This window comes from Gadus chalcogrammus, chromosome 5, assembly GCF_026213295.1.
Source record: "Gadus chalcogrammus isolate NIFS_2021 chromosome 5, NIFS_Gcha_1.0, whole genome shotgun sequence".
NCBI lineage: Eukaryota > Metazoa > Chordata > Actinopteri > Gadiformes > Gadidae > Gadus > Gadus chalcogrammus.
In genome coordinates this window covers 21,655,255-21,680,036 of record NC_079416.1, presented here as the reverse complement: position 1 = coordinate 21,680,036, position 24,782 = coordinate 21,655,255, and the positions used below count along the sequence as shown (strand labels likewise).

Below are 24,782 nucleotides of genomic sequence, written 5' to 3'. Positions count from 1 at the left end.
TCTGCACGGGGATGATTTAACCTGCTGGCGGAAACACGAAGCCCCGGGGCGAGGAACACACAGAGACAAAATGAGACCATTTGCCCAATTGTGTGCGTGTCTCTGAGAGAGTAGGAGAGAGAGAGACAGAGAGTAGGGAAGAGAATAGGAGAGAGAGCGGGAGAAAGTATGGCAGAGAGTAGGAGCGAAAGAGGGTGAGAGATAGAGTAGGAGTGAGAGTATGAGAGAAAGAGAGAGAGAGAGAGAGAGAGAGAGAGAGAGAGAGAGAGAGAGAGAGAGAGAGAGAGAGAGAGAGAGAGAGAGAGAGAATAGGAGAGAGTAGGAGAGAGAGAGAGCACAGCGTGGGTGTGGGTTCATTATGACTGTCATGCTCTTATTATAGCGCTGAATAAAGCGACCTGAGCCACTTCGAGCCCTCAGAACTCATCGCAGCGGGGACCCGGACCGCTCCACACGTGCACTCAGGATGACATCACTAAAAAGAAAAACTCCACGGCTCTTTCCACAACTCACACGTCGAACACATCGAATAAGTTGAATGGTAGCCCCTTTGATCGGAATTCAAAGTGCCAAAGTAGTTAATTATTCCACTCGTGATTTTCCAAACGCCCTCACACATGTTGGTGTTGAGGGCGTGGTCAGTGATGTAGGCTAGCCCCCCGCACAAACACCCCGCTGACCTCTCTGACCCCTGCCCTCTACAGGGGAAGGCGACTGGACGCACTTGAGCGTGAGGGGGGCGTTTGGGATAGTTTGACGTGCTTTCCCTGCTTGTGTGTGTGTGTGTGTGTGTGTGTGTGTGTGTGTGTGTGTGTGTGTGTGTGTGTGTGTGTGTGTGTGTGTGTGTGTGTGTGTGTGTGTGTGTGTGTGTGTGTGTGGTCATACTTTCACTTTTGCGCGTCGCTGTTCCGCGTCCCTGTTCGTCTCACTCCGGAGCCTCTCAGTCTGGTTCGGTTCTCAACGGAGACGCACAAGGTTTGGATCAGGTTCGGATCAGGTTTCTTCTCATCTAACCGGAGCGGCTCTCCAGTGTCACCCGAACCGATGACTGCGTTCACCAGGCGAGACAGGTTGGTCCTGACTGAGCGTTTCGAGAACTGAGTTTAAACGCGTCAAGTTTGACAATCGTCTTATTCAAAAGATGTAGTTGTTAAGTGTGTAGATAACATGTGAAGTCAAGTGAGGATTCACAACGTGGTGCATATATTTAACTTAGCAGTTTGTCTAAACTGCGCGTCAGTGGTCAACCTATTCCAGGGGAAATTAATTCAGCATTTCGTCATTTATGTTCACATTTATTAACGCTAGAATTATATGCAGTCTCTAGTTTATCTCTAGTTCATCGTGTCGTCGCCTCCCAGTACTGCATGCACCCAATAAAAATATCTAACTGCTTTGAGTTAGTTTACAGGCGGTGTGCTGTGATCTGGGACTTCGTGGTGGTGTTTAGTGTCCAAACACCTTCGGCGAAGCGAGGAGGAGGCACGTCTTGAAACCTGAGGCTTTAGAGAGTGAACACACGTAGGCTACTGTGTGTTCTTGTTGTGTGTTGCCATACCCAGTATACCCGTGCATCCAGCACAGCACCACTACATTTGGGATTGATTTGGCACAAAGTTGAACTCCTAGTGTGTTCAATGCTCTGAGTTTAGTGAGTTAATGAGTTAGTATTTATTGGGATGGTTCCGAGTTCGTTTAGTGAGTGAGTGTATTGAGTAAGTTTAGCTTGTTGTTTTAGTGAGTGAGTGTATTGAGTTAGTTTGTGTTTGGAGTAAGTTTAGATTGTTGGGTTAGTGAGTGAGTGCACTGAGTAAGTTTCGATTTTTAGTTTCGTGAGTGAGTGTGTTGATTTTGTTGAGATTGTTAGTTTAGATTGTTGATTTAGTGAGTTAGTGTGTAGATTTTGATGAGATTGTTAGTTTAGATTGTTGGTTTAGTTAGTGACTGTTTTGAGTTAGTTTAGATAGCTGGTTAGTGAGGGAGTGCATTGAGTTAGTTTAGTGAGTTTAGTGGGTGTAATTGGGGGCTGAGTGGATGCATTTTTCTGTGGTGGAGGGACTCAGCCTTGTATATCTGGATCTCTGTGTGCCAGCACCCCTTCAGATAACTCCCCAGGGGGTCTGTGTGTGGGGGGCTGCATGTGTGTGTCTGTTTGTGAGGGAGGGAGGTTGTGTGTGTATGTGTGTGTGTGTGTGTGTGTGTTTGTGTGTTTTTGTGTGTGTGTGTGTGTGTGTGTGTGTGTGTGTGTGTGTCTCCATGCTGGCCATTTACATGGACTTATTGTGTGTGCAAACTAAAAGCACTGTGTGTGTGTTTATGTGTGTACGTGCAATGTGTGTGTGTGTGTGTGTGTGTGTGTGTGTGTGTGTGTGTGTGTGTACATGCACTTTGTGTGTGCACTGTGTTTGTGTGTGTGTGTGTGTGTGTGTGTGTGTGTGTGTGTGTGTTTGTGTGTGTGTATGCGCACTGTGTGTGTGTGCGCACACACACTGTGTGTGCGCGTGTGTGTGTGTGTGTGTGCCTGTGTGTGTGTATGTGTGTGTGTGTGGGGGGGTTCTCAGGGAAGTGGTTGTTAAGATAAATATCTGTGGGGAACCAAACCAGCGCATCCCTTTCCTTCTGGTGCATTCCATCGTCAAGGTTACCGTCCTCAGTTTACCCTCCTGTCCTACGCCATACCTGGCTGCTATTACCCACAATCCCGCTGGGCCCCCCAATGCTGAGAATATTCTCTACGTTTTTTTTAACTTTTTATACTCTCAGTATTGTTAATATTTATACTCAGTATTACAACTATCTATGCTCTAAGTATTGTTACTCTTTATAATCTCAGTATTTTAAAATTAATATTCTATGTATTTTAATATTTATACTCTTTCAACTCTCAGTATTTTTATATTTATACTCTGTATTGTAACTATTTAACCTCTCTGTATTTTACTGTTATACTATCAGTATATTTACTATTTATACTCAGTATTTTTATATTTATGCTCGGTATTGTAACTATTTAACCTCTCTGTATTTTAATGTTTATACTGTCGGTATATTTACTAGTTATACTATCAGTATTTTAACTATTCATGCGGTACTCAGTATTGTTACTATTTAAAGAGACAACGGACAGGACCTCTGAATTCAGTCGCTGGTCATTACTAAAGACCCTCCCCCCCTGATGAACTCCCTGTAGAAGACTGACTCACTCATTCACAAGGTTCTCGCCTCAAACAGGGATAGATTCACCCTTCATTCCCTGAGGTCCCCTTAATGCGGACCAAGATGGAAGCACATCGGCACTGTTGCCACGGAACGGCTGGCGGCGTGTATCTGGGAAGGGCCTGGTGGGGTTGCTGTGGCGATCAGTCCATCTTTGTCGGGTTAAAAGTTTGAACCCCCCCCCCCTCCCCCCCCCCTCTCGGCTCTCCTCTGGGCCAGTTTTCCTGAGTGCCGTTTAGCAAGGCACTCGACAGGGCGCTTAATTTGTGTAGTTAAGGGGGGAAAGGAGACTCTTTATGTGGGGTGGTTGGTGTGGTTCCACGTTTAGGCGTACGTTCTAAAGGAATGGTCCTCATGGAGGTCGTATTTAATGATTTATTTGGCTCCGGTAATACCGTCGCCTCCAGCTCACTTCTCCTCTACTCCTCTCCTCCTTTCCCCTCCCCCTTCCTCTCCTCCCCTCCTTTCACCTCCTTGTCTCAGCCTCTTCGCCTCCCCCTCCTATTCTCGCCTCCTTCACTCACCTCTCTACCCCTCTCCTCTCCTATCCTCTCCTCTCCTCCTTTCACTTCCTTTTCTCCGCTTTTTTCTCCTCCCCCTCCTGTTCTCGCCTCCTTCTTCCCCTCTCATCTCCTCTCTCTTTCTCCCCCCTCCCCTCCCCTCTCAACTCCTCCCCTCCTCTCCTCTAAAGTGTCCTTTGGGGATCTGCTCCGCTAAAAGCGCGTCACATCCACAGCTCAGTCACAAGCGACGTCAGATGCATAATGAGTAATGTGTTGAATCGCCGGTATAAAGGTGTATAATCAGAGCTGGGGCTAAAAGCTCCCTGTTACCTTGTACTTGTTAGAAATATGCGTCGATGTTCAGGGAAACGTATGCTTGTGATTACTACATGTATAGGACCTGGAGCTATTCAGCGGCGCATGCTTTGACGTTTAAGTAGCCAGAAAGCAGATCTAAAAAAAAGTGATATACAGGTAGGATGGTGCAGGTGTGGCCCTTCTGTCGCCATGGAGATTAGGTTTGGCATATCACAAAAGATTCAGTGGTGAAAAACACTTTCTTTTGCATCCAGTGGTGTGTGCGTGTGTGTGTGTGTGTGTGTGTGTGTGTGTGTGTGTGTGTGTGTGTGTGTGTGTGTGTGTGTGTGTGTGTGTGTGTGTGTGTGTGTGTGTGTGTGTGTGTGTGTGTGTGTGTCAGTATATAACAAAGCATACAAAACCCATGATGAGGAAAGCTCCTCCTGTTCCTCTTCCTCCTCCTCCTGCTCTTCCTCCTCCTCTTCCTCCTCTTTGTCACAAACTAATGAGACCAACACTTTGTCACCCCCAGTTCATCTCACAGCCACATCATTTTGTACAAACACACACACACACACACACACACACACACACACACACACACACACACACACACACACACACACACACACACACACACACACACACACACACACACACACACACACACGCGCCGTATACACACGCACACCGTATACACACGCACACCGTATACAGTGTCTGTGTGCATGTGGGTGTGAAAAAAACTGGGTGTGACAAAGTGTTGTTCTCACGCACACATGCACACACACCTGTGTCCCAGTCCATAATAATAATGCTACTAATAATAACAGACTATTATGTGTGTCATATCAACAGAGGAACATAATGAATAATTGTGACATAGTAAAATTGGATTGAAAAAATAATAAATTAAAGTAAAAAATGTAAACAAGTAAGAAAGCAAGCCACAAATCAATGACATAGATAGCAGGATCATTAGGCACTCAGAAGACCTCATTATTATCAAATTTTTTAAGTTATATTTCAATGTTATTGGGCTATGACCCGATCTGAAAAGAGGGGAGAAAGGGGGCTAGGGGGCAGCTGAAGGCTGCGTTGTTATGGCAACCGTTGCCCTGAGCATTCAGGACCTTTCCAAAGGCTCTGCAGCAGAGAGGTGGTCATCCTACAAGGTGTTTCCTGCCTGTTTTCACTCGGCAAATGTCACACAAGAGACTTCATTACCCAGAAGCATGTCTTCATTGTGTTAGAGACTTCCTCGACTTTCTGGATTTTCACACAATGCGACATTGCTTGTGTCTTCACTCTTTCTCTCTCTCTCGCTCTCTCTCTCACTCACCCCCTCGCTCGATCTCTCATAGTCTTCTCATTCTCTTTGGCCCTATCTTCCATCAATGTCTCTCTCCGTTTATTCATCACCTCTTCCACGTTCCCCCCGTATCTCTCTGACCAGCTCTCGCTCCATCTCGCTCACCCTGCCTGTCTGTCTGACCTCTGCTGTCTCTGGTCTCATGGGAGTGACCTGTCTGTCCTCAGCTGGTCTCCTGGGAGAGACCTGTCTGTCCTTAGCTGTCTCATATCTCATGGGATTGATCTGTCTGTCCTCAGCTGTCTGTGGTCTCCCTGTAGTGACCCGTCTGTCTTCAGCTGTCTCTGATCTCATTGGAGTGACCCGTCTGTCTGTCCTCAGCTGTCTGTGGTCTCCTGGGCTCTGTACAGTAGACCTTGTGGAGCTTGTGATGGACCAGCTGTTACTCCTGATTATCTGCAGAATGTCATTTATCACCGCTCACCGGGTTGGGCTCCGGGCCGCCCTGAGATATAACCGCTGTGGATCTTTATTTAAACAGCGCCATTCAAACACAAGGCCATTCACAGTGCTCGGCAATGGAAGGAATCAGACGGGTAAAAGCTTTAGGACAATCATGAAAAGTAAGGAGAAGTTTTCAAAAATGATTGGTTAGAAATGTAATACTTTTTTCTCTAGACTCTAAACTTAAATATATATATATATATTTATATATCGATCTTACTCAATCACGCCATAAAATATTTGATGAATACGAAACGTTACACACTTGCTCAAACTTTTGAGAGGCGGGCTGAGGTAGCAAAGTTAATATGGGCCACGGTTACCGCGGTAAAATTCCTGTCTCCCCCCGTCTCCCACCCAGCCGTCCTGACAGGTGAAATTACCCCCAACTCTCCCGCCATAATCAGCCTGTCTCCCCCGCCTCTCCCCCTCTCCCCCTCACACCGCAAATCACAGGCGGCTTTCAACCGCGCTGTCAAACCAGACCCGCTCTACCAGCCACCACAACCTCCAACACCTCCTACTCCAACACCACCACCACCACCTCCTCACCATACCACCACTTCCTCCAAGACCACCACCTCCTCCAGCTCCTACTCCACCACCTTTTACTTTACTTTATCATGGATCCCCATTAGCACTTGCCTCAACAGCATGGCTATTCTTCCTGGGGTCCTTCACACCCAAAAACACACAACATCATACGCAACAACACTACAGTCAGATACACACATACATAGACAATAGTTCACTGACAAAAATTCAGAAGTACTTCAGAAATTACAAGTTTACAGTATTATGAATTGCATAATGAAGAGGGAGAAAAGTGTTATAAACATACCCATTACAATGACTGTTCATTTGTGTACATAAATGTACTAATAGTACCAAAAACACAACACAACCACCACTGCTGTTATTCTATCATAGTTAAACACAGATCAGTTAAGTTCATGAAATATTGGCAGATACTGTTTTAAATTTTAAATTTTTTCATTTTAAATCCTTCTTTTGTAGTGAAGCATCTGATATAACATGGCAGAGAGTTCCATCCTACCACAGCTCTGTACAAAACTGTTTTCATTATAACCGATGACTTCACTATGGGAAAGTTAAACCTTCCTTCTATCGCATGTCTTGTTTGATGTTCCTGTTGAGGACAGAGATTTAATAACCTTTGATATAATACATTTGGAGTCTGTGTTTCTTTTATGTTTCTGATTTTTACCAGAAAATTTACCAGACAATAAGTTGACCTTTGACTAACAGTCAGCCATCTCAGACTATCATGCATGTCTTTTACATTAGTTCTGTAGGAACAATTTAATGCACTAACGTGCTACTTTATTTTGAACAACTTGTAATTTCTTCAAGTCCTTCATTGAGGCACCAGACCAAATAACAAAACAATAATCAAGTTGTGACAGAGCTAGAGCATTTAAGACTTGTCTAATGACATCTGGTGGCAGACCCTTAGAAACTCTTCTTGTAACAGAGACTGCCCTTCCCATTTTGCTTACGATATTATCAACATGGCTGGACCAGGATAAAGTATGGTTGAGAGTAGTCCCTAAAAGTTTAGTCTCTTTTACTTGTTCAACGGAAATGTTTCTTCATACTTAAATTCAATTTTGGTTCAGATGACAGTTGATACCTTGTACCAATCAATATAGACTTTGTCTTACCAACATTAAGTACAAGTTTGTTGGCCTCTATCCATCTTATTACTAAATGTAATTCATTATCTAAAATCCTTTTTATTTCAACCGTATTTAATCCTGCTACATATATGGTCGAGTCATCAGCATACATTGAGATTAGAGACTTTTGCAAAAGTAAAGGAAGGTCATTTATAAAAATTTAAAATAATAAGGGACCTAAACAGCTTCCCTGGGGGACTCCACAATTGACATGACTGAAATCTGAAAAACGACCATTAAAAAACCTGTTTGCTTTCTGTTACTTAGGTAACTCTGCATCCAATTGAATGCAGTACCAGTGAAACCATATTGCTTAAGTTTATCTAGTCACAAAAAATAATTTATCAAATCAAAAGCTGCACTGAAATCAAGTAAAACAATCCCCATCAGTCTTCCATTATCAATCTCACATTGCCAATCATCTGTCATCTGTGTCAAGGCCGTGCATGTAGAATGACGCGGCCTGTAGGCATGCTGATATTCTGTATTTAAACCATTTGCATCAAAGTAACGCTGTACTTGTTGAAAGATAATTCTCTCCATTATTTTTTCCTAAGGATGGTAGCAAGCTTATAGGATGACTATTTGTACCAGAAAATGGTGTAGCTGCAAGTGGAATGCTTTTAGCTATCTTCCAAGCCTGAGGAGAAGTGCATTTCTCTATACTCAGATTAATAATATGACAAACGGGGACAGCGATGTGGTTGGGAACCAAGTTTAGGACTTTAACGTCTAAATTATCAACCCCTGGTGGTCTATTTTTGCATTTATTTAGCAGACACTCAACTTCATTAACTGTTACATTTGCTAGCGAAAATGTACACTTCTTGTTTTCCATGAAGTTTTTTTTATTAATGTGGTTGATGGATTCCTACTTGTATGTTGCATATTGTTCCTTAAACAGTTGATCTCAGAATAAAAATAATCATTGAAATAATTTGCTATATCTGCTTGCTTAGTTATACATTTTCAATCCACTTCGAGATAAAATGGACAGGATTTAGGCTTTCTGCCCATCATGTCATTTACTACATTCCACATTTTCTTTTTGTCATTTTCCACATTATTTATTTTGTTCTTATGAAATAATTGTTTTTTCTTATTGTTTAGAGCTGTAACATAATTCCGTAACTTTCTATAAATTTGCCAGTCAGACTCAAAACTCGATAAGATCACTGATTTTTTAGCTTCATCTCTTAATCTCATCAAATCTCTCAATTCAGTGTCCAACCAGGGGCGCTTCCTTATTGGGGCATGTTTGTAAATTAACTCTTAAAAATAGTGTATCAATGACTTCAAGTGCATCATCTGGATTGTCCTTATTCAGTGTTCCAGCATATATTTTTAACATCCTCTATAAATGTTTCTTCATTAAATGTTTTCATTAATCTACTGTAGACTTTTTCTGGTCCTGATTTTGTAACCTTTGCTTTTCTTACAGTCACTACTAAGTTATGATCAGTACACCCCACTGGTACGGATAATGTTTTAGAAAATAAATAACTACAGTTTGTAAAAATATGATCAATGCATGTTTCACCTTTACTACCATCTCTTACAAACTCTCGTTGGTCTATCAACCATCTGAATCAAATCGCATGTTCTCGCACTTGATTGTAACTTCTCCTTAAGTAGACAGTTGGACGAGTTCCAGTCAATATTGATATCTCCTAATAAGTAAGTTTCATGACCCAGATCACATGCTTGATCTAACATTAAACACATTTGATTCAGATAATCCACATTTGCACTTGGCGGTCTATATACACATCCTATAAGCAGAGGTTTTATATGAGGTAAATTAATTTGCAACCAAATCACTTCAATATCTGCAGCCTTTAGATCAGGTCACATTTTCACTGGAATATGATTCTGTACATAAACTGCTACCCCCCTCCATTTACATTTCTGTCCCTCCTAAAAATGTTGTAACCCTGAATACCCAGTACCTCATCATTAAATGTTTCATCCAGGTGGGTTTCTGATACTGCCAATAGATGAATACCTGGAGATAATAATTCAGCAACTTCTATTATTTTATTCCTCAGGCTGCAGATATTAATGTGAGCCAATTTAAACCCTTTACTTGGTAGATTAATTGCAATCGTAATAATCTTTGTTTATAGCATTCAACTTCTTCCCTTTAGTTTGTGAACCATTAAACACATAACATATAAACACATAACACACACATTCACATCGACTCACATACAACCATACACATACAAATAAAATGTCATACATGCTGTAACTCAATATCCCCATCCCCCCAAACCCACTTAATATTAGCAGACACTAGAGACTGTTTAGGCTCCTTGAGTTGTCTTCAAAATCTAATAGAGCCAATAATAGCCTAAGGCCGAAGTATAAAAAAACAAAATAAAAAATATGTACTAGGCTATTATAGGCTATACAAAGATAATTTAATGGTTTAGACTTTCCTGTCAGCGAAGTTAAGTAAATAAAATAAATATTTATTAGCTCATATTGTGGGCTGCATTTATAGGCACTACTTATCTTGTGAGGCATTTATAGGCACTACATTGTGTATAGAACGAAACTGTTAGCCTATTCAAAAATAGTAGAAAGAATATAATAAAAATAAAAATAAGAAATAATACAAAAGCAAAACAAAAAAAAGCAGCATCTCCAACTTCTTAGTCCAATGTTAAACGATTATGCTCCATATCATTTTTCATTAGGCATATTGAGTTGTCCGAATTCTGTAGCAGTTTGATTTGAACAGTACCTGATTTAGACGCATCCTAGCTCAATCCGACCCAGTTTCACCTTCCTCCTCTTCCTACTCTTCTCCGTTCTCATCCTCATCCTCGGCAATGTAGTTATCGAAAAAGACCTGCGCATCCTTAGCAGTATGTGTGTTTCCTCTCTGTAGGTCAGAATCAATATTGCCGTAGGCTGAATGAAACCGCATCTTATTTTGCGTTTGAAAAGCTCTGATCTCACTTCTTTGAAAGTCGCTCTGAGTTTCAGGGTCTCAGCGCTGACATCAGAGTGGATGCAGATTTTATTCCCATTGTAGGTGAAGGAACGACACTCAGCTGCCTTCTTCGTTATCTTCAAGACTGTACAGCCTTGCGATCATGCACCTCGAATCATTCCTTGTGGGGCCAGTGCGATGAGCAACGCTGATCAGCGGGCCGGTTCCAACAATCTCCTCTCCAAACAAAAAAGCTTTGTTGTGGAGGCTGTAGGGTTTCCAGCTTCCACTCCATTCGGCAGGTCAAGAATTCGTACGTTGAATTTTCTGCCTTGACTTTCAAGCTGCTCAACCTTCATCCTCAGATAATCATTCTCCTTCGCAGTCTTCGGTTGTTCACGTTCAAGTTCAGACAGTCTGACATCAGTTCCCACCGCAGCACTCTCCAGCTCGGTGACTTTACCAGTGCATGTGGTCAGTTGACTTTTCAGCTCCTCCAAACATTTGTTCACTGGCAGTAAACTTTTGGCCAAGGCTGCCGTCAGCTCTTCACGAATAATGTCTCTCATTGTAGAGGCCATGTCTTCTGTGAAAACAGCTTCATCCGCTTTGTCCCTCGTCATCGGTTTCGGCATTCTCCACAATTGTTTGTTTGCGGCACGCTCCGCTGTTTGCCGGCTGCAGTCAATCAGGTAGCGTCTTCTCCAGGGAAATAAGTTACGTTCAAGACCAAAAATCAAACCTCCTTTCGAATACGATCCATTTAGACAACATTAAACATAAAGTTTAACTTCAGTGGGACGGGGGATATGCGGCCACACGTCTGCGTCTGACAGCATACAGCCCAGTACCTCCTCCTCCAACACCATCACCTCCTCAGCAATACCCTCCGCCAACAACTCCTCCAACAACTACCCCCATCATACACCATTACTAGGGCTGTGTTCAAAAAATCGATCTGCGATCCGATATCGATTCATGCTCAAAAAGCACGATATCGATCCAAAAATGTCTGGATCGATCTTTAATTAATAAAAAAAAAAAAATAATAATAATAATAATACTTGGATTTTTGACTCTTCTCTCTCTGTGTCCCTCTTACACGTACACAGATACAATCACAAACACATGGAGCTGTTTTGTCTATGGGACAGTATTTATTTGCATTATGTCTGTAAATAGATCGATATCGAATCAAATCGGATCGAATCGTGGATCGAATCGGATCGTGACCTTATGAATCGGAATCGGATCGATCCAGGAAATTCGGATCGATTCCCAGCCCTAACCATTACCACCCTCCAACACCACTGCCACCTCCACCTCCTCCACCACTACCACCACCACCTCCTCCTACAACACCGCCACCCCCTCCACCCGTGTTCTAGAATCTGTGTTCTTGGTGATCTCTAGTTCTAGAAAGTTCTAGAATCTCTGTTTTCTAGTTATGTGTTGTATTATGTATGTGTTCTAGTTCTCCGTGTACTCGATCTCTGTGTTCTGGTTCTCTGTGTTCTAGATCTTTGTATTCTAGTTTCTCTGTGTTCTAGTTGTTTGTATTCTAGTTCTCTGGGATCTAGTATCAGGGTTCTAGAATTTCTCTCTTTGAGTACATCAACAGTGTTATCTGTGTGTCAATGGATCACACATCAACTTCATCTTTGGCTGAAGATGTTTTATCCAACGACTCAGTCACTGGTCGCCCACATGCTCTGCCTGCTGCCTCTGGAACTCTGCCCGCGACCCATGACCCCTTATTCTACTGGGGTTAACTCCGGTTATATATATATATGTGTGTATACATATACTGTATGTAAAAACACACAAACATACATTTGTGTGTATGTATATATATATTTATTTATATTTCACTGCGACAACAATAGTTAATATCTTGTAATGATTACACGAGAACGATGAAGTCATATATTGGAATAATAGCGATAGAAGTTTGGTGAGACAGCGACCTCTGACCTGCTGTTTGGTGTGTTGTGGCGAGACGCCAGACCTCCTCTGACCACCACGCAGCTCGTCCAAAGCTCAACCTGTGGCGCGGCCCATCTCCCCACAGCAAAGCCGCCCGCTGCAGTAGGCTGGGATCTGTCTCTCTGTCGGAACTGTCTCTTGCTAGGATCTGTCTCCCTCTCTGTTCCAGATGGCCACTTCTGACTGTAAGTGTTCCGCCTCACTTCTGGTTCGGCTCATGTGTTTACAGAGCTACGTTATCACGGGTGGATTTTATCGTTTGGTCATTTTAATAACTGGTGCGTATTCAGGCTGGCTGGCTGTAAGTGCTCATAGCTGGCTTGGTTTTGGGACATCGTTTTATGAAGGCTTGGGTAGGCTTGATTTGTCCCCTAACGGCTTGTTGCTTAGCCTGCTTGGGTTAAGCCGGGCTAGGCTTGGCCTGGTTTGGTTAACCCCGGTTTGGCTTGGCCTGGTTTGGCTTGGCCTGGCCTGGTTTGGTTAAGCCTGGTTTGGCTGGACCTGGTTCGGGTTGGGGTTGTTTTGGTTTAGCCTGGATTGCTTCCTGTTTCCAACAATGTACTTTGGTCGACACAGAAGCTTTACAACCATTCAAAAGGGCTCAACTACCCCTCAGAGGTTGTCGGTTCCATTCCCCTTTAAAGAAGAAGTAGCGTTGATGTACACAGTGTACACATGTGCACATCAATGTGTTTGGATCGCTCAGAACTGGACAGCTCATCTTAAATCTCTTGGAGCCTGTGGAGAGGTTGAAGTCGCTGCATAGTGGGTTACACAGCGACTTCAAGTGGGTCCCTTTGCAGCCTGTTTTGGGGGCGTGGTTTCTGGAGGGGGGGGGGGGGGGGGTACGGACCAGAGAGGCTGTCTTTTTGTTGTTTCTGATGATGATTAATTAGCCGGAGAAAAAGAGGGTTATGCAATCTCTCTCCCTCTCCTTCCATTACCTCCCTTTCTTTCGTTCTCCCTACTCCTACTCCTTCTCTTCGTCTGCTCTCTCTCTCTCCTGCTCTCTCTCTAAAACACACAACAAATTCCTTTAATTTATTATCTCTTTGTGCGCTCGGAAGACGTCCGCCGATTTGTTGTGTGCACTGGGACATTCCTGTTGGCCGGCACTTTGGGACAGGCAGAGTAGTTTGTTTGATTTAGTTCGCCCTTTACACAGATTGAGTGTTGTATCTTTGGACCTAGTGTGTCAGGGAGGGAGGGAGGGAAGTAGAATGAGGGAGGGAGGGGGGCAAATGTGGGAGAGACGAGGGGAGAGAGAGAGGGAGAGGGTTGGAGGGAGGGAGAGGGGGAGAGAATGAGGGAGGGCGGGGGAGAGAATGAGGGAGGGCGGGGGAGAGAATGAGGGAGGAAGGGGGGGAATGAGGGAGGGGGGGGAATGCGGGAGGGAGGGAGGGAGCGAGAGAGAGAGGGGGGGAGGGGGAGATTTATCAGAGTCCAGTGTGCTTATCCTATGAGCGAGTATTGCAATATATCAGAGAAATGATAAACACCAAAGAATATACTCATTAATTAATGTAATATATATTAATAAAATATTCCTACCAACATGGTTTATACTGATTGATTAATTGGTTATTGATGTACGCTACAACAAGTCCTTGCGGTCGTAAGATGTTAAGGAAGGGTTCGTCATGAAGGCTCTGGGGGGGTCTCTCGCTTGGTAAAACACAAACTCACAAACAAAGTGTAAAGACCACCAGATGCCTCGTTGAATACACACATATCACCTGCATATAATAACATCAGGACTCTGTGGAGGAAGCGGTGGACGTTTGTGGAGCTGTCGCTTCCTCCCGAGGAGACTCTGACAGGCGGGAAACGGCACCACGCTTCCTTCCAGAGTTTGAGACTCAAATGGAGGGTGATTGTTGAGGTTAGGGTGACCTGGATCCACGCTGGCAGACAGACCACGCGCGCGCCGCCGCCGCCGCCGCCCATTCGACGCTACTCCAGGCCTCAAGCATCGCAGCGCTATCTGCCTTGTTGCTGCCGCGCCGAAAGGCCTTGAGGAAACCACAACAGAACCGCCCCCCTCTCCCCCCCCCTCCTCGCCTCCGGGACTCTCAACCCGGGGCACGGCCGGACCCTAGAGACGGGGGGGGGGCGGATCTAAGGACCTTCGCGGCTTGTTGCGTCTGCTGATTATCTACCGCAAGCAGCAGTCGGATACACCAGCGATGCGTTGGCTGTAGATTCCATTTCTTTTTCATCGTGTTTGATACCAGCTTGAAATGTTTCAGGGCGAAGGGAGTACACACCGATTGGTAAAGATAAGCGGAAGCATCCGCTGAATGTCCGAAATGGAAACGTCAATCTCATCGCCCTGACGGACGTTCCGACGGGAACCGCGGGAAGAGGGAAGCCGCTGGTATAAGGTGCCGTGTGTGGGCTGGGAATACCTGCGTGACAGCTTGCCCTCCTGGTCCTGCTACATTTTTTTTATCGATTGAGGGAGGGAGGAAGGAACAGAAAAAAGCGTTCATTCGATTCCTCACGTTTGTTCAATTTTGTCGGCATGTGTCTAAGTCACTGGAGGTCTCAAATCCAAATCGGTCGCCAAAAGTATGTCAATGCAAATTTTTTTGAGTTTGATGTTTTTCGTTTACTAAATTATTTTAATCTTTTAAAAATGTTTAAACCTTTAAAAAAAAAGCCCTCTTTCCCCTCCACAGGACATGCCCCCTGTCAGTAATGTGGTAGAGCCCTGGTCCTAACTGCCACCATCGTCCTCTTCGCCCCCCCCCCCCCCACCCCCCACCTACCAAGATGTCCTCCTCATGCGGCCCCCCCGCCCTGCTCCACCTCCAGGAGGTGGGCTCCCCCAGGACCTCGGAGTGCGTCGGGGCCCCCCTCTACGGGCCCCCGGGGGGCCTGGGCCCTCACACCGTCTGCATCCCCTCGCCGTACGCGGACTGCAGCCAGGACTACGCCCCGCCCCCCCACGGAGCCCTCACCTTCTACGGCTCCTCCCTCATGGCCTACGAGCGGCAGCCAATGGGAGAGCCGGGCTCCGGCTCCGCACCGCCCCTCAGCCCCTCCCTCTTCTGGCCGACGCAGACCCCCCACCAGGAGATGACGTCGCTGGCGCTGCACGGCGCGCCCCACCCCCCGCCGATGTACGGGGAGCCCCCCGCCGAGGGCCAGCTTGGGGGGCCCTGGGTGGAGGCCAAGCTCCTGGGGCTGGGCTCCAACAGGTAGACCCCCCCCCCCCCCCCCCTGCTGCGGACCACCCTAATGGGCGGAGGTGTTGGCGTCTGTATATAGGGCTGGGCGAATAATCAAATTTTGACCGCCATTTTGTTTTTATGTGGCGTCTAACGATCACCAAACTAATATAATCGAGTTGAAATGGTTTTTTTTTACTTTAATTTTTTTTAAGTATATTTATTTTATAGGGTTAGAACAGCTGGATACATATCGGGACATTGCTTTAGGTTTGAACGTTTTCTATTGGACCATTTTGTGTATTTTTTAAGTTTAAGTTCTCAGTTACAATGTGTTTTTTGGAGACAAATGCAGAGTATCGCATCATGTTTTCAAACTCAAAAAATAATTGTTGAACTACCGGTAATCGAGATTTCAACATTGACAAAAAAATAATCGGGATTATGATTTTTTTCCTACCTCTATCTCCATCCTCTCAGATCGCTGCTGTCGTCCAATAAGATGGCGGGGAAGCGGCAGGAGGAGAGGCCGCTGGGCGGGTCCGGGGGGCGCGCTGACATGCACTTCTGCGCCGTGTGCCAGGACTACGCGTCCGGGTACCACTACGGGGTGTGGAGCTGCGAGGGCTGCAAGGCCTTCTTCAAGCGGAGCATCCAAGGTACCGCCTCGGCCACCCACCCTGGCCTGGAAGAACCCTGGAGGTCCTCAAGACTTCTGGAGGTCCTCGAGACTTCTGGAGGTCCTCGAGACTTCTGGAGGTCCTCAAGACTTCTGGAGGTCCTCAAGACTTCTGGAGGTCCTCAAGACTTCTGGAGGTCCTCAAGACTTCTGGAGGTCCTCAAGACTTCTGGAGGTCTTAAAACTTCTGGAGGTCTTGTGTGTGTCTGGGCATTCAGTCATTCATTCGTGCAATCACTGTCTGTCCGTCTGATTCATGGGGCATATTAAGAGTTTGTCCATCTATCTGTCTAACGGTCAGATTATGAGTGTGTCTGTCTGTCTGTCTAACGGTCAGATTAAGAGTGTGTGTCTGTCTAATGAGTCAGAGTGTGTGTGTCTGTCTGTCTAACGGACAGATTGAGAGTGTATGTGTGTGTGCTTGTCTAACGGGGAATAGTGTGTGTGTCTGTCTGTCTGATGTCTGTTTGTCTGTCTGTCTAACGGTGGTGGTGTGTGTGTGTGTGTCTGTCTGTCTGATGTCTGTGTGTCGGTCTGTCTAACGGTGTTGGTGGTGTGTGTGTGTGTGTCTGTCTGTCTAATGTCTGTGTGTCGGTCCGTCTAACGGTGTTGGTGTGTGTGTGTGTGTGTGTGTGTCTGTCTGTCTAACGGTGGTGGTGTGTGTGTGTGTGTGTCTGTCTGTCTAACGGTGGTGGTGGTGGTGTGTGTGTGTGTGTCTGTCTGTCTAACGGTGTTGGTGTGTGTGTGTGTGTGTGTCTGTCTAACGGTGTTGGTGTGTGTGTGTGTGTGTCTGTCTGTCTAACGGTGTTGGTGTGTGTGTGTGTGTGTGTCTGTCTAATGTCTGTGTGTCGGTCTGTCTAACGGTGTTGGTGTGTGTGTGTGTGTGTCGGTCTGTCTAACGGTGTTGGTGTGTGTGTGTGTGTGTGTGTCGGTCTGTCTAACGGTGTTGGTGTGTGTGTGTGTGTGTGTGTCTGTCTAACGGTGGTGGTGGTGGTGTGTGGTTCCTCAAGGACATAACGACTACATCTGCCCGGCCACCAACCAGTGCACCATCGACAAGAACCGCCGGAAGAGCTGCCAGGCCTGTCGCCTCCGGAAGTGCTACGAAGTGGGCATGATGAAGTGTGGTAGGATGCCTCCTGGTTCCCTTCCTCTGGTCCTAGAAGTTCCCTCTGTCCGGATCCACTCCTACCTCCTATGATCTCATCTCGTTTCCTTTTCTCCTCTCCAATCCTCTCTCCTCTGCTCTGCTCCTCTCCTTCTCTCGGTTCGTTTCCTTTTCTCCTCTCCTCTCTCTCCCCCTCTCCTCTCCTCCTCTCCCCTCCTCTCTTCTTCTGCTCTGCTCCTCTCCTTCTCTCCTGTCGTTTCCTTTTCTCCTCCCTCCTCTCCTCTCTCCTCTCTCCTCTCACCTCCTCTCCTGCTCCTCTCCTTCTCTCCTATCGTTTCCTTTTCTCCTCTCTCCTCTCTCCTCCTCTACCTTTTTTCCTAATCCTAGCCTGGGCCCTTAACTTGCATCTGACACACACACACACACACACACACACACACACACACACACACACACACACACACACACACACACACACACACACACACACACACACACACACACACACACACACACACACACACACACACACACACACACACACACACACACACACGTTTCAAACAGCGTGCTAGTCACTGAACTAAGTGTTTGTCCCGGGTTCAAACCCCGATGCCCTCCCCCCCCCCTCCCCCCTCCCCCCTCTCCCATGAACCAGAGCCGTCCCTCAGCACCTCCCCCCTGTCTCCCTGTGTCTCCCCCAGGGGTGAGGCGCGAGCGCTGCAGCTACCGCGGCGCACGCCAGCGCCGCGCCGCGGGCGTGGACCCGGCGGCGGCGGCGGCGGCGGCAGCAGAGGGAGCGGGAGGGGGGGGCGGCCGGGGCGAGGCCCTGGTGGGGCTGGGGGCCCAGCAGGGGGGGCTCCACCTGACGGGCCCCCTGCTGTCCTTCCTGCCCCCCCTGGGCCAGGCGGAGCACCGCGACCCCCCCGCGATGAGCCCGGAGCAGTTCATCAGCTGCATCATGGAGGCGGAGCCTCCGGACATCTACCTGAGGGAGGACCTGAAGAAGCCCTTCAACCAGAGCAGCATGATGACGTCACTCACACACCTGGCCGACAAGGAGCTGGTGCTCATGATCAGCTGGGCCAAGAAGATACCTGGTGAGAGGTGTGTGCGTGTGTGTGTGTGCGGGTGTTAGAGGTTGTGTGTGTGGGCGTGTGTTTGTGGGAGGTTGTTTGTGTGTGTTTGGGAGGTTGCGTGTGTGGCCTAACAACAAGATGGTTTCGGAGAAAACCTTCGAAACACAGACCTCACCCAACTTGTTTTTCTGTACTTCCTGCCACTTACCGAAATCTCTGCAGATGGGGGCTTAACACACATTGTGTGTGTGAGCAAGGCAGGTGTTGTGTTTGCATGACTTCCCGTCTCCAGGGAGACCCACTAGTTCTGAACTAGGAACACTCAGAGACCGAACCGAAACAGTGTATAGAAATATAAGAGTATAAAACCGCTAAAGCAGACAAAATAAAAGCTCCCTCTTTTGAAGGAGGTTTCTTTCCGGGCCTTTAGTACAAAGAGGGATCTGATGGCCCTGGAGCGTCTGAGACATATTGTGATAAAGTCTCTAAAAATAATCGGGACCTGTCTGAATCGGCAGCAAAGAAGGTTGAAGTATAAAAGTGTGTTTTTATACCTGATGTCACTTCCTCCCTCTGCTTTAGTCCTTTATTCAACTAATCTTTATTTTGTCCTTTTGTCTGCCAAGTGTGCCTTGTTCGCTCTCTCCTCTCTCCTGTCTCCTCCCCTCCCTCCCATCTCCTCTCCTCCCCTGTCATCTCCTCTCCTCTCTCCTATCTCCTCCCCTCTCCTTCCCTCCCCCCCTCCCATCTCCTCTCCTCTCACATCTCCTATCCTCTCTCCTATCACCTCTCCTCCCTCCCTTCTCCTCTCCTCTCCTCTCCTCCTCCTCCTCCTCCAATGTGAAGCCCCAGCATGGGGCTGTTAGCTTGAGCAGTCCATAAAGGGACCAACTGTTTAGGGAACAAAGTCTCCTGGTGTTCCACTAGACAGGTGGAGGTGGAAATGAGAGAGAGAGAGAGAGAGAGAGAGAGAGAGAGAGAGAGAGAGAGAGAGAGAGAGAGAGAGAGAGCGAGCTGACAAGTTACAGTGGGGCGATTTCATCGTCTGTTTTAACTTTGAAGCCTAAAGTCTACAGTAGTAGAGCTAAGAAGTAAACTAGTAAGTTGTGTATTTCTGCCACGTTGTATATTAACTGGGTTGTGATCTACCTCACCGTATGTTGTGTATTAACCATGTGTTGTGTATTAAGTGTGTCTTGTGTATTAACCCTGTGTGTTGTGTATTAACTGTGTGTTGTGTATTAAGTGTGTCTTGTGTATTAACCCTGTGTGTTGTGTATTAACTGTGTGTTGTATATTAACTGTGTTGTCTATCTACCTCACTGTGTGTGTTGTGTATTAACCGTGTGTGTTGTGTATTAACCGTGTGTTGTGTGTTAACCGTGTGTTGTGTATTTACAATGTGTTGTGTGTTAACCGTTTGTTGTCTATTAACTGTGTGTTGTGTAATAACTGTGTTGTGTATTAACCGTGTGTCTTTTGTATTAACCGTGTGTTTTGTATTAACTTTGTATTGTGTATTAACCGTGTGTTGTGTATTTACTGTGTGACGTTTGTTAACCGTGTGTTGTGTATTAACTTTGTTGGGTATTAACTGTGTATTGTGCATTAACTGTGTGTGTTGTGTATTAACCGTGTGTGATGTGTATTAACCGTGTGTGTTGTGTGTTAACTGTGTGTGTTGTGTGTTAACCGTGTGTTGTGTATCAACTTTGTGTTGTGTATTAACCATGTTGTGTGTTAACTGTGTGTTGTGCTTTAACTGTGTGCGTTGTGTGTTCACCGTTTGTTGTGTATTAACTGTATGTTGTGTGTTAACTGTGTGTTGTGTTTTAACTGTGTGTTGTGTTTTAACTGTGTGTTGTGTGTTAACTGTGTGTTGTATGTTAACTGTGTGTTGTGTGTTAACTGTGTGTTGTGTTTTAACTGTGTGTTGTGTGTTAACTGTGTGTTGTGTGTTAACTGTGTGTTGTGTGTTAACTGTGTGCGTCCAGGCTTTGTGGAGCTGAGTCTAGCCAATCAGATCCAGCTGCTGAAGTGCTGCTGGCTGGAGGTCCTGATGCTGGGCCTGATGTGGAGGTCCGTGGACCACCCCGGGAAGCTCATCTTCTCGCCAGACCTCAAGCTCAACAGGTCAGCCCCCGCCGCCGCCTCGCCGCTCGGTGAGTGACAGGTCTCCGGTTGGAGTCCCGCCCCTCCAGGGTGGTGCCTGAGGATCTGACTCTGAGCTCGAACCTCTCGGCCATTTTGATCAGGGGTCTTTGTTTGATTAGTCTCGTCTGTTTGGGAATCAATGAACTGTACTCTAGGCTACGGGGATATTAAACCTACGCTACTGTAAGTTACTGGGATATTAAACCTACGCTACTGTAAGTCACTGGGATATTAAACCTACGCTACTGTAAGTTACTGGGATATTAAACCTACGCTACTGTAAGTTACTGGGATATTAGACCTACTCTACTGTAAGTTACTGGGATATTAAACCGATGCTACTGTAAGTTACTGGGATATTAAACCTACTCTACTGTAAGTTACTGGGATATTAACTACTCTACTGTAAGTTACTGGGATATTAAACCCACTCTACTGTAAGTTACTGGGATATTAAACCTACGCTACTGTAAGTTACTGGGATATTAAACCTACGCTACTGTAAGTTACTGGGATATTAAACCTACGCTACTGTAAGTTACTGGGATATTAGACCTACTCTACTGTAAGTTACTGGGATATTAAACCGATGCTACTGTAAGTTACTGGGATATTAAACCTACTCTACTGTAAGTTACTGGGATATTAACTACTCTACTGTAAGTTACTGGGATATTAAACCCACTCTACTGTAAGTTACTGGGATATTAAACCTACGCTACTGTAAGTTACTGGGATATTAAACCTACTCTACTGTAAGTTACTGGGATATTAAACCTACGCTACTGTAAGTTACTGGGATATTAAACCTACTCTACTGTAAGTTACTGGGATATTAAACCTACTCTACTGTAAGTTACTGGGATATTAAACCTACGCTACTGTAAGTTACTGGGATATTAGACCTACTCTACTGTAAGTTACTGGGATATTAAACCTACTCTACTGTAAGTTACTGGGATATTAAACCCACTCTACTGTAAGTTACGGGGATATTAAACCTACGCTACTGTAAGTTACTGGGATATTAAACCTACGCTACTGTAAGTTACTGGGATATTAAACCTACTCTACTGTAAGTTACTGGGATATTAAACCCACTCTACTGTAAGTTACTGGGATATTAAACCTACGCTACTGTAAGTTACTGGGATATTAAACCTACGCTACTGTAAGTTACTGGGATATTAAACCTACGCTACTGTAAGTTACTGGGATATTAAACCTACGCTACTGTAAGTTACTGGGATATTAAACCTACTCTACTGTAAGTTACTGGGATATTAAACCTACTCTACTGTAAGTTACTGGGATATTAAACCTACTCTACTGTAAGTTACTGGGATATTAAACCTACGCTACTGTAAGTTACTGGGATATTAGACCTACTCTACTGTAAGTTACTGGGATATTAAACCTACGCTACTGTAAGTTACTGGGATATTAAACCTACGCTACTGTAAGTTACTGGGATATTAAACCTCCTCTACTGTAAGTTACTGGGATATTAAACCTACTCTACTGTAAGTTACTGGGATATTAAACCGACGCTACTGTAAGTTACTGGGATATTAAACCTACTCTACTGTAAGTTACTGGGATATTAAACCTACGCTACTGTAAGTTACTGGGATATTAAACCTACTCTACTGTAAGTTACTGGGATATTAAACCTTCTCTACTTTAGGCTACTGGGATATTAAACCTACGCTACTGTCAGTTACTGGGATATTAAACCTACTCTACTGTAAGTTACTGGGATATTAAACCTTCTCTACTTTAGGCTACTGGGATATTAAACCTACGCTACTGTAAGTTACTGGGATATTAAACCTACTCTACTTTAGGCTACTGGGATGTTAAAGGCACTCTATTGTAAGCTACTGGGCTGTTGAAGCTACTCTGTTTGTTACCGGGATGTTTTGCCCTAAGACCCCTGGTGATCAGCCAGAGTTTTGGTGATTTCCTTATCGCTCATGTGTCCCAACATGACCTTCGATCCCGTGCCAACGCCAACCTACCTTCTTTTACGGTTCGTCATGGTTCATGTCGCATTTTTTCAGTTCTTCCAAAGCACTTCCTGTTCATAGGATTTGCTGTTGATAGCACTTCATGTTCACGGCACTTCCTGCTTGGCAGTTTCTGACGTTCTTACCCGTCAAAGTAACAGTTGGACTGAAACGACTGCCGACGATCTAGGATAACAACAATGAGTTTCCAACGCACAAGTAGGAAAATCCAACGCATGCGCAACTTGAAAGGCAACGTAACGCGAGGGACAGCTCTAGATGGAACAGAATCAAGATAACTAGATGTGTTTACCCAAGAGTGTTGTGGTCGCCAGTTGGGTGAGAGTAGGGAATCTTTTAATTGTTAATTAGTGTTTCTGTTACCTGCTGATCGCGTGTGGTGTTGGTGGTGGTGGGGGGGTCTGTCCAGCATCCTGATGTTCAGGATGCTGGACAGACCTGTCTGACTAACAAGTACAACGCAGAAAACCATACAAAAATGAACGATTTAACGTAGAATACCAATAAAAAGACTCGATACACGACTGGTGCCAGCCGGTGAGAAGCTGTGAATCTCACTGCCTCCTCGTTCCTCTACCTCTTCTAAATCAAGGCCTTCTGCAGACAGGCAAAGAGACTTAATGTTAATCCTTTAGAGAGCGAGAGAGAGAGAGACATGCCAGCCGGAGATTAAAAGATAGCAAACAATGTCTGTACTTTAGAGACTTAATAACTAGAGGAAGTTAGTGGATAAAAATCTGTTGATGTCTTTTTGGAATTGAGGCTTTGCCTAACTTGGACTGAAAAGAATTGATTGAAAGAATTTATTTAGTGCTTTTCTAGACACTCAAAGATGGTTTACAGTGAAGGGGGGGGGAGCTCACCAACCACTACCAATGTGTAGCACCCACTTGATTGATGCATGGCAGCCAATCGGCGCCAGAACGCTCACCACACACCAGCTTGAGAGGGGGAGAGTGAGGGAATTAATGAATCAGCAAATTATACAGGGGGATGATTAGGGGGCCAGATTGAATGAGCCTGGTTGGGCAAATTTCTGGCTTTGCTTACCTTGGTATGAAAACTCAAGAGACTCTAGCTTTGCTTACCGTTGTCCGAAAACAACTTATCATACAATCAGAATGTATGGGCATTACATCTATCGGTCGCGTTGAGAAGCCGACACGTTTTCCATGTCTCCCCTGACGGGTCATCGGCATAAAGAAACCATTTGTGCCCACAATCTCCGACGAACAAATCCGATGACAAATGTGAACCGCTATGCATGTCATGGGATGAACCAAACACATTTTGTTCAGTCCACGGGCATTACGGAGGAAGCGGGGTTGTACACTCAGAGTTCAGTGTTCTGCTGAAATTGGGGCCCCAGCAGAGCACTCAGCGAGCCAGATGGAGCCCGCCACTGTCCCCGTCAGAGCCGGTGGACCTCACTGTGAACCCACTCACTGCAAAGGTTTTGTACGTTTGGTGGAAATGGCAATGTCCTCGCATGCCTGTGTGCGTGCGTGTGTGTGTGAGTGTGTTTGTAAGAGTGTGTATGTGTGTGTGTTTGTAAGAGTGTGTGTGTGTGTGTGTGTGTGTGTGTGTGTGTGTGTGTGTATGTTTGTAAGAGTGTGTGTAAGAGTGTGTGTGTTTGTGCACGCGTGTGTGTCTGTGTAAGAGCGTGTGTGTGTGTGTAAGAGCGTGTGTGTGTGTGTAAGAGCGTGTGTGTGTTTGTAAGAGCGTGTGTGCTTGTAAGAGTGTGTGTGTGTGTGTGTGTGTGTGTGTGTGTGTGTGTGTGTGTGTGTGTGTGTGTGTGTGTGTGTGTGTGTGTGTGTGTGTGTGTGTGTATGCGTTTATATGTGTGTGTGTGTGGGATATACAAAGAGTATTCAGCAGTACGAGAGAGAGAGAGTTAATGGCAGAACGAGATCGAGCGGCAGTGGGCTCCTGGGCGGTAGGTTGTTCCACCACCATGGCTAACCATCGCCGGCGGCGTAGCTTAGCTGCGGTTAGCCGCTTAGCTTAACCTTGCTGTGTTTTCATAACAGTGGCGTCACTGCGCTGCGGCTACGTGCCTGCTACCAACATCGCACACACCGCTAACCCTGTACAGATGGT

General features: G+C 45.7%; 1 protein-coding gene across 2 annotated transcripts in view; it reads left to right on the top strand.

Annotated features, from left to right (window-relative positions):
- Positions 1–727: 727 nt before the first annotated feature.
- The window catches only part of LOC130382450 (estrogen receptor beta-like), a 29,981-nt gene continuing 5,926 nt past the window's right edge, over positions 728–24,782 (top strand). Inside the window, exons 1-6 of one of the 2 annotated variants that reach the window (XM_056590206.1) lie at positions 728–1,070; positions 15,141–15,662; positions 16,113–16,291; positions 17,322–17,438; positions 18,124–18,519; positions 20,493–20,631. In XM_056590206.1, the coding sequence (XP_056446181.1) occupies positions 15,235–15,662; positions 16,113–16,291; positions 17,322–17,438; positions 18,124–18,519; positions 20,493–20,631 (1,259 nt within the window). In that variant the 5' untranslated portion in view covers positions 728–1,070; positions 15,141–15,234. Of the gene's footprint in view, positions 1,071–12,327; positions 12,645–15,140; positions 15,663–16,112; positions 16,292–17,321; positions 17,439–18,123; positions 18,520–20,492; positions 20,632–24,782 lie in introns of those variants that run through there. The other variant, XM_056590205.1, reaches the window with a different exon arrangement.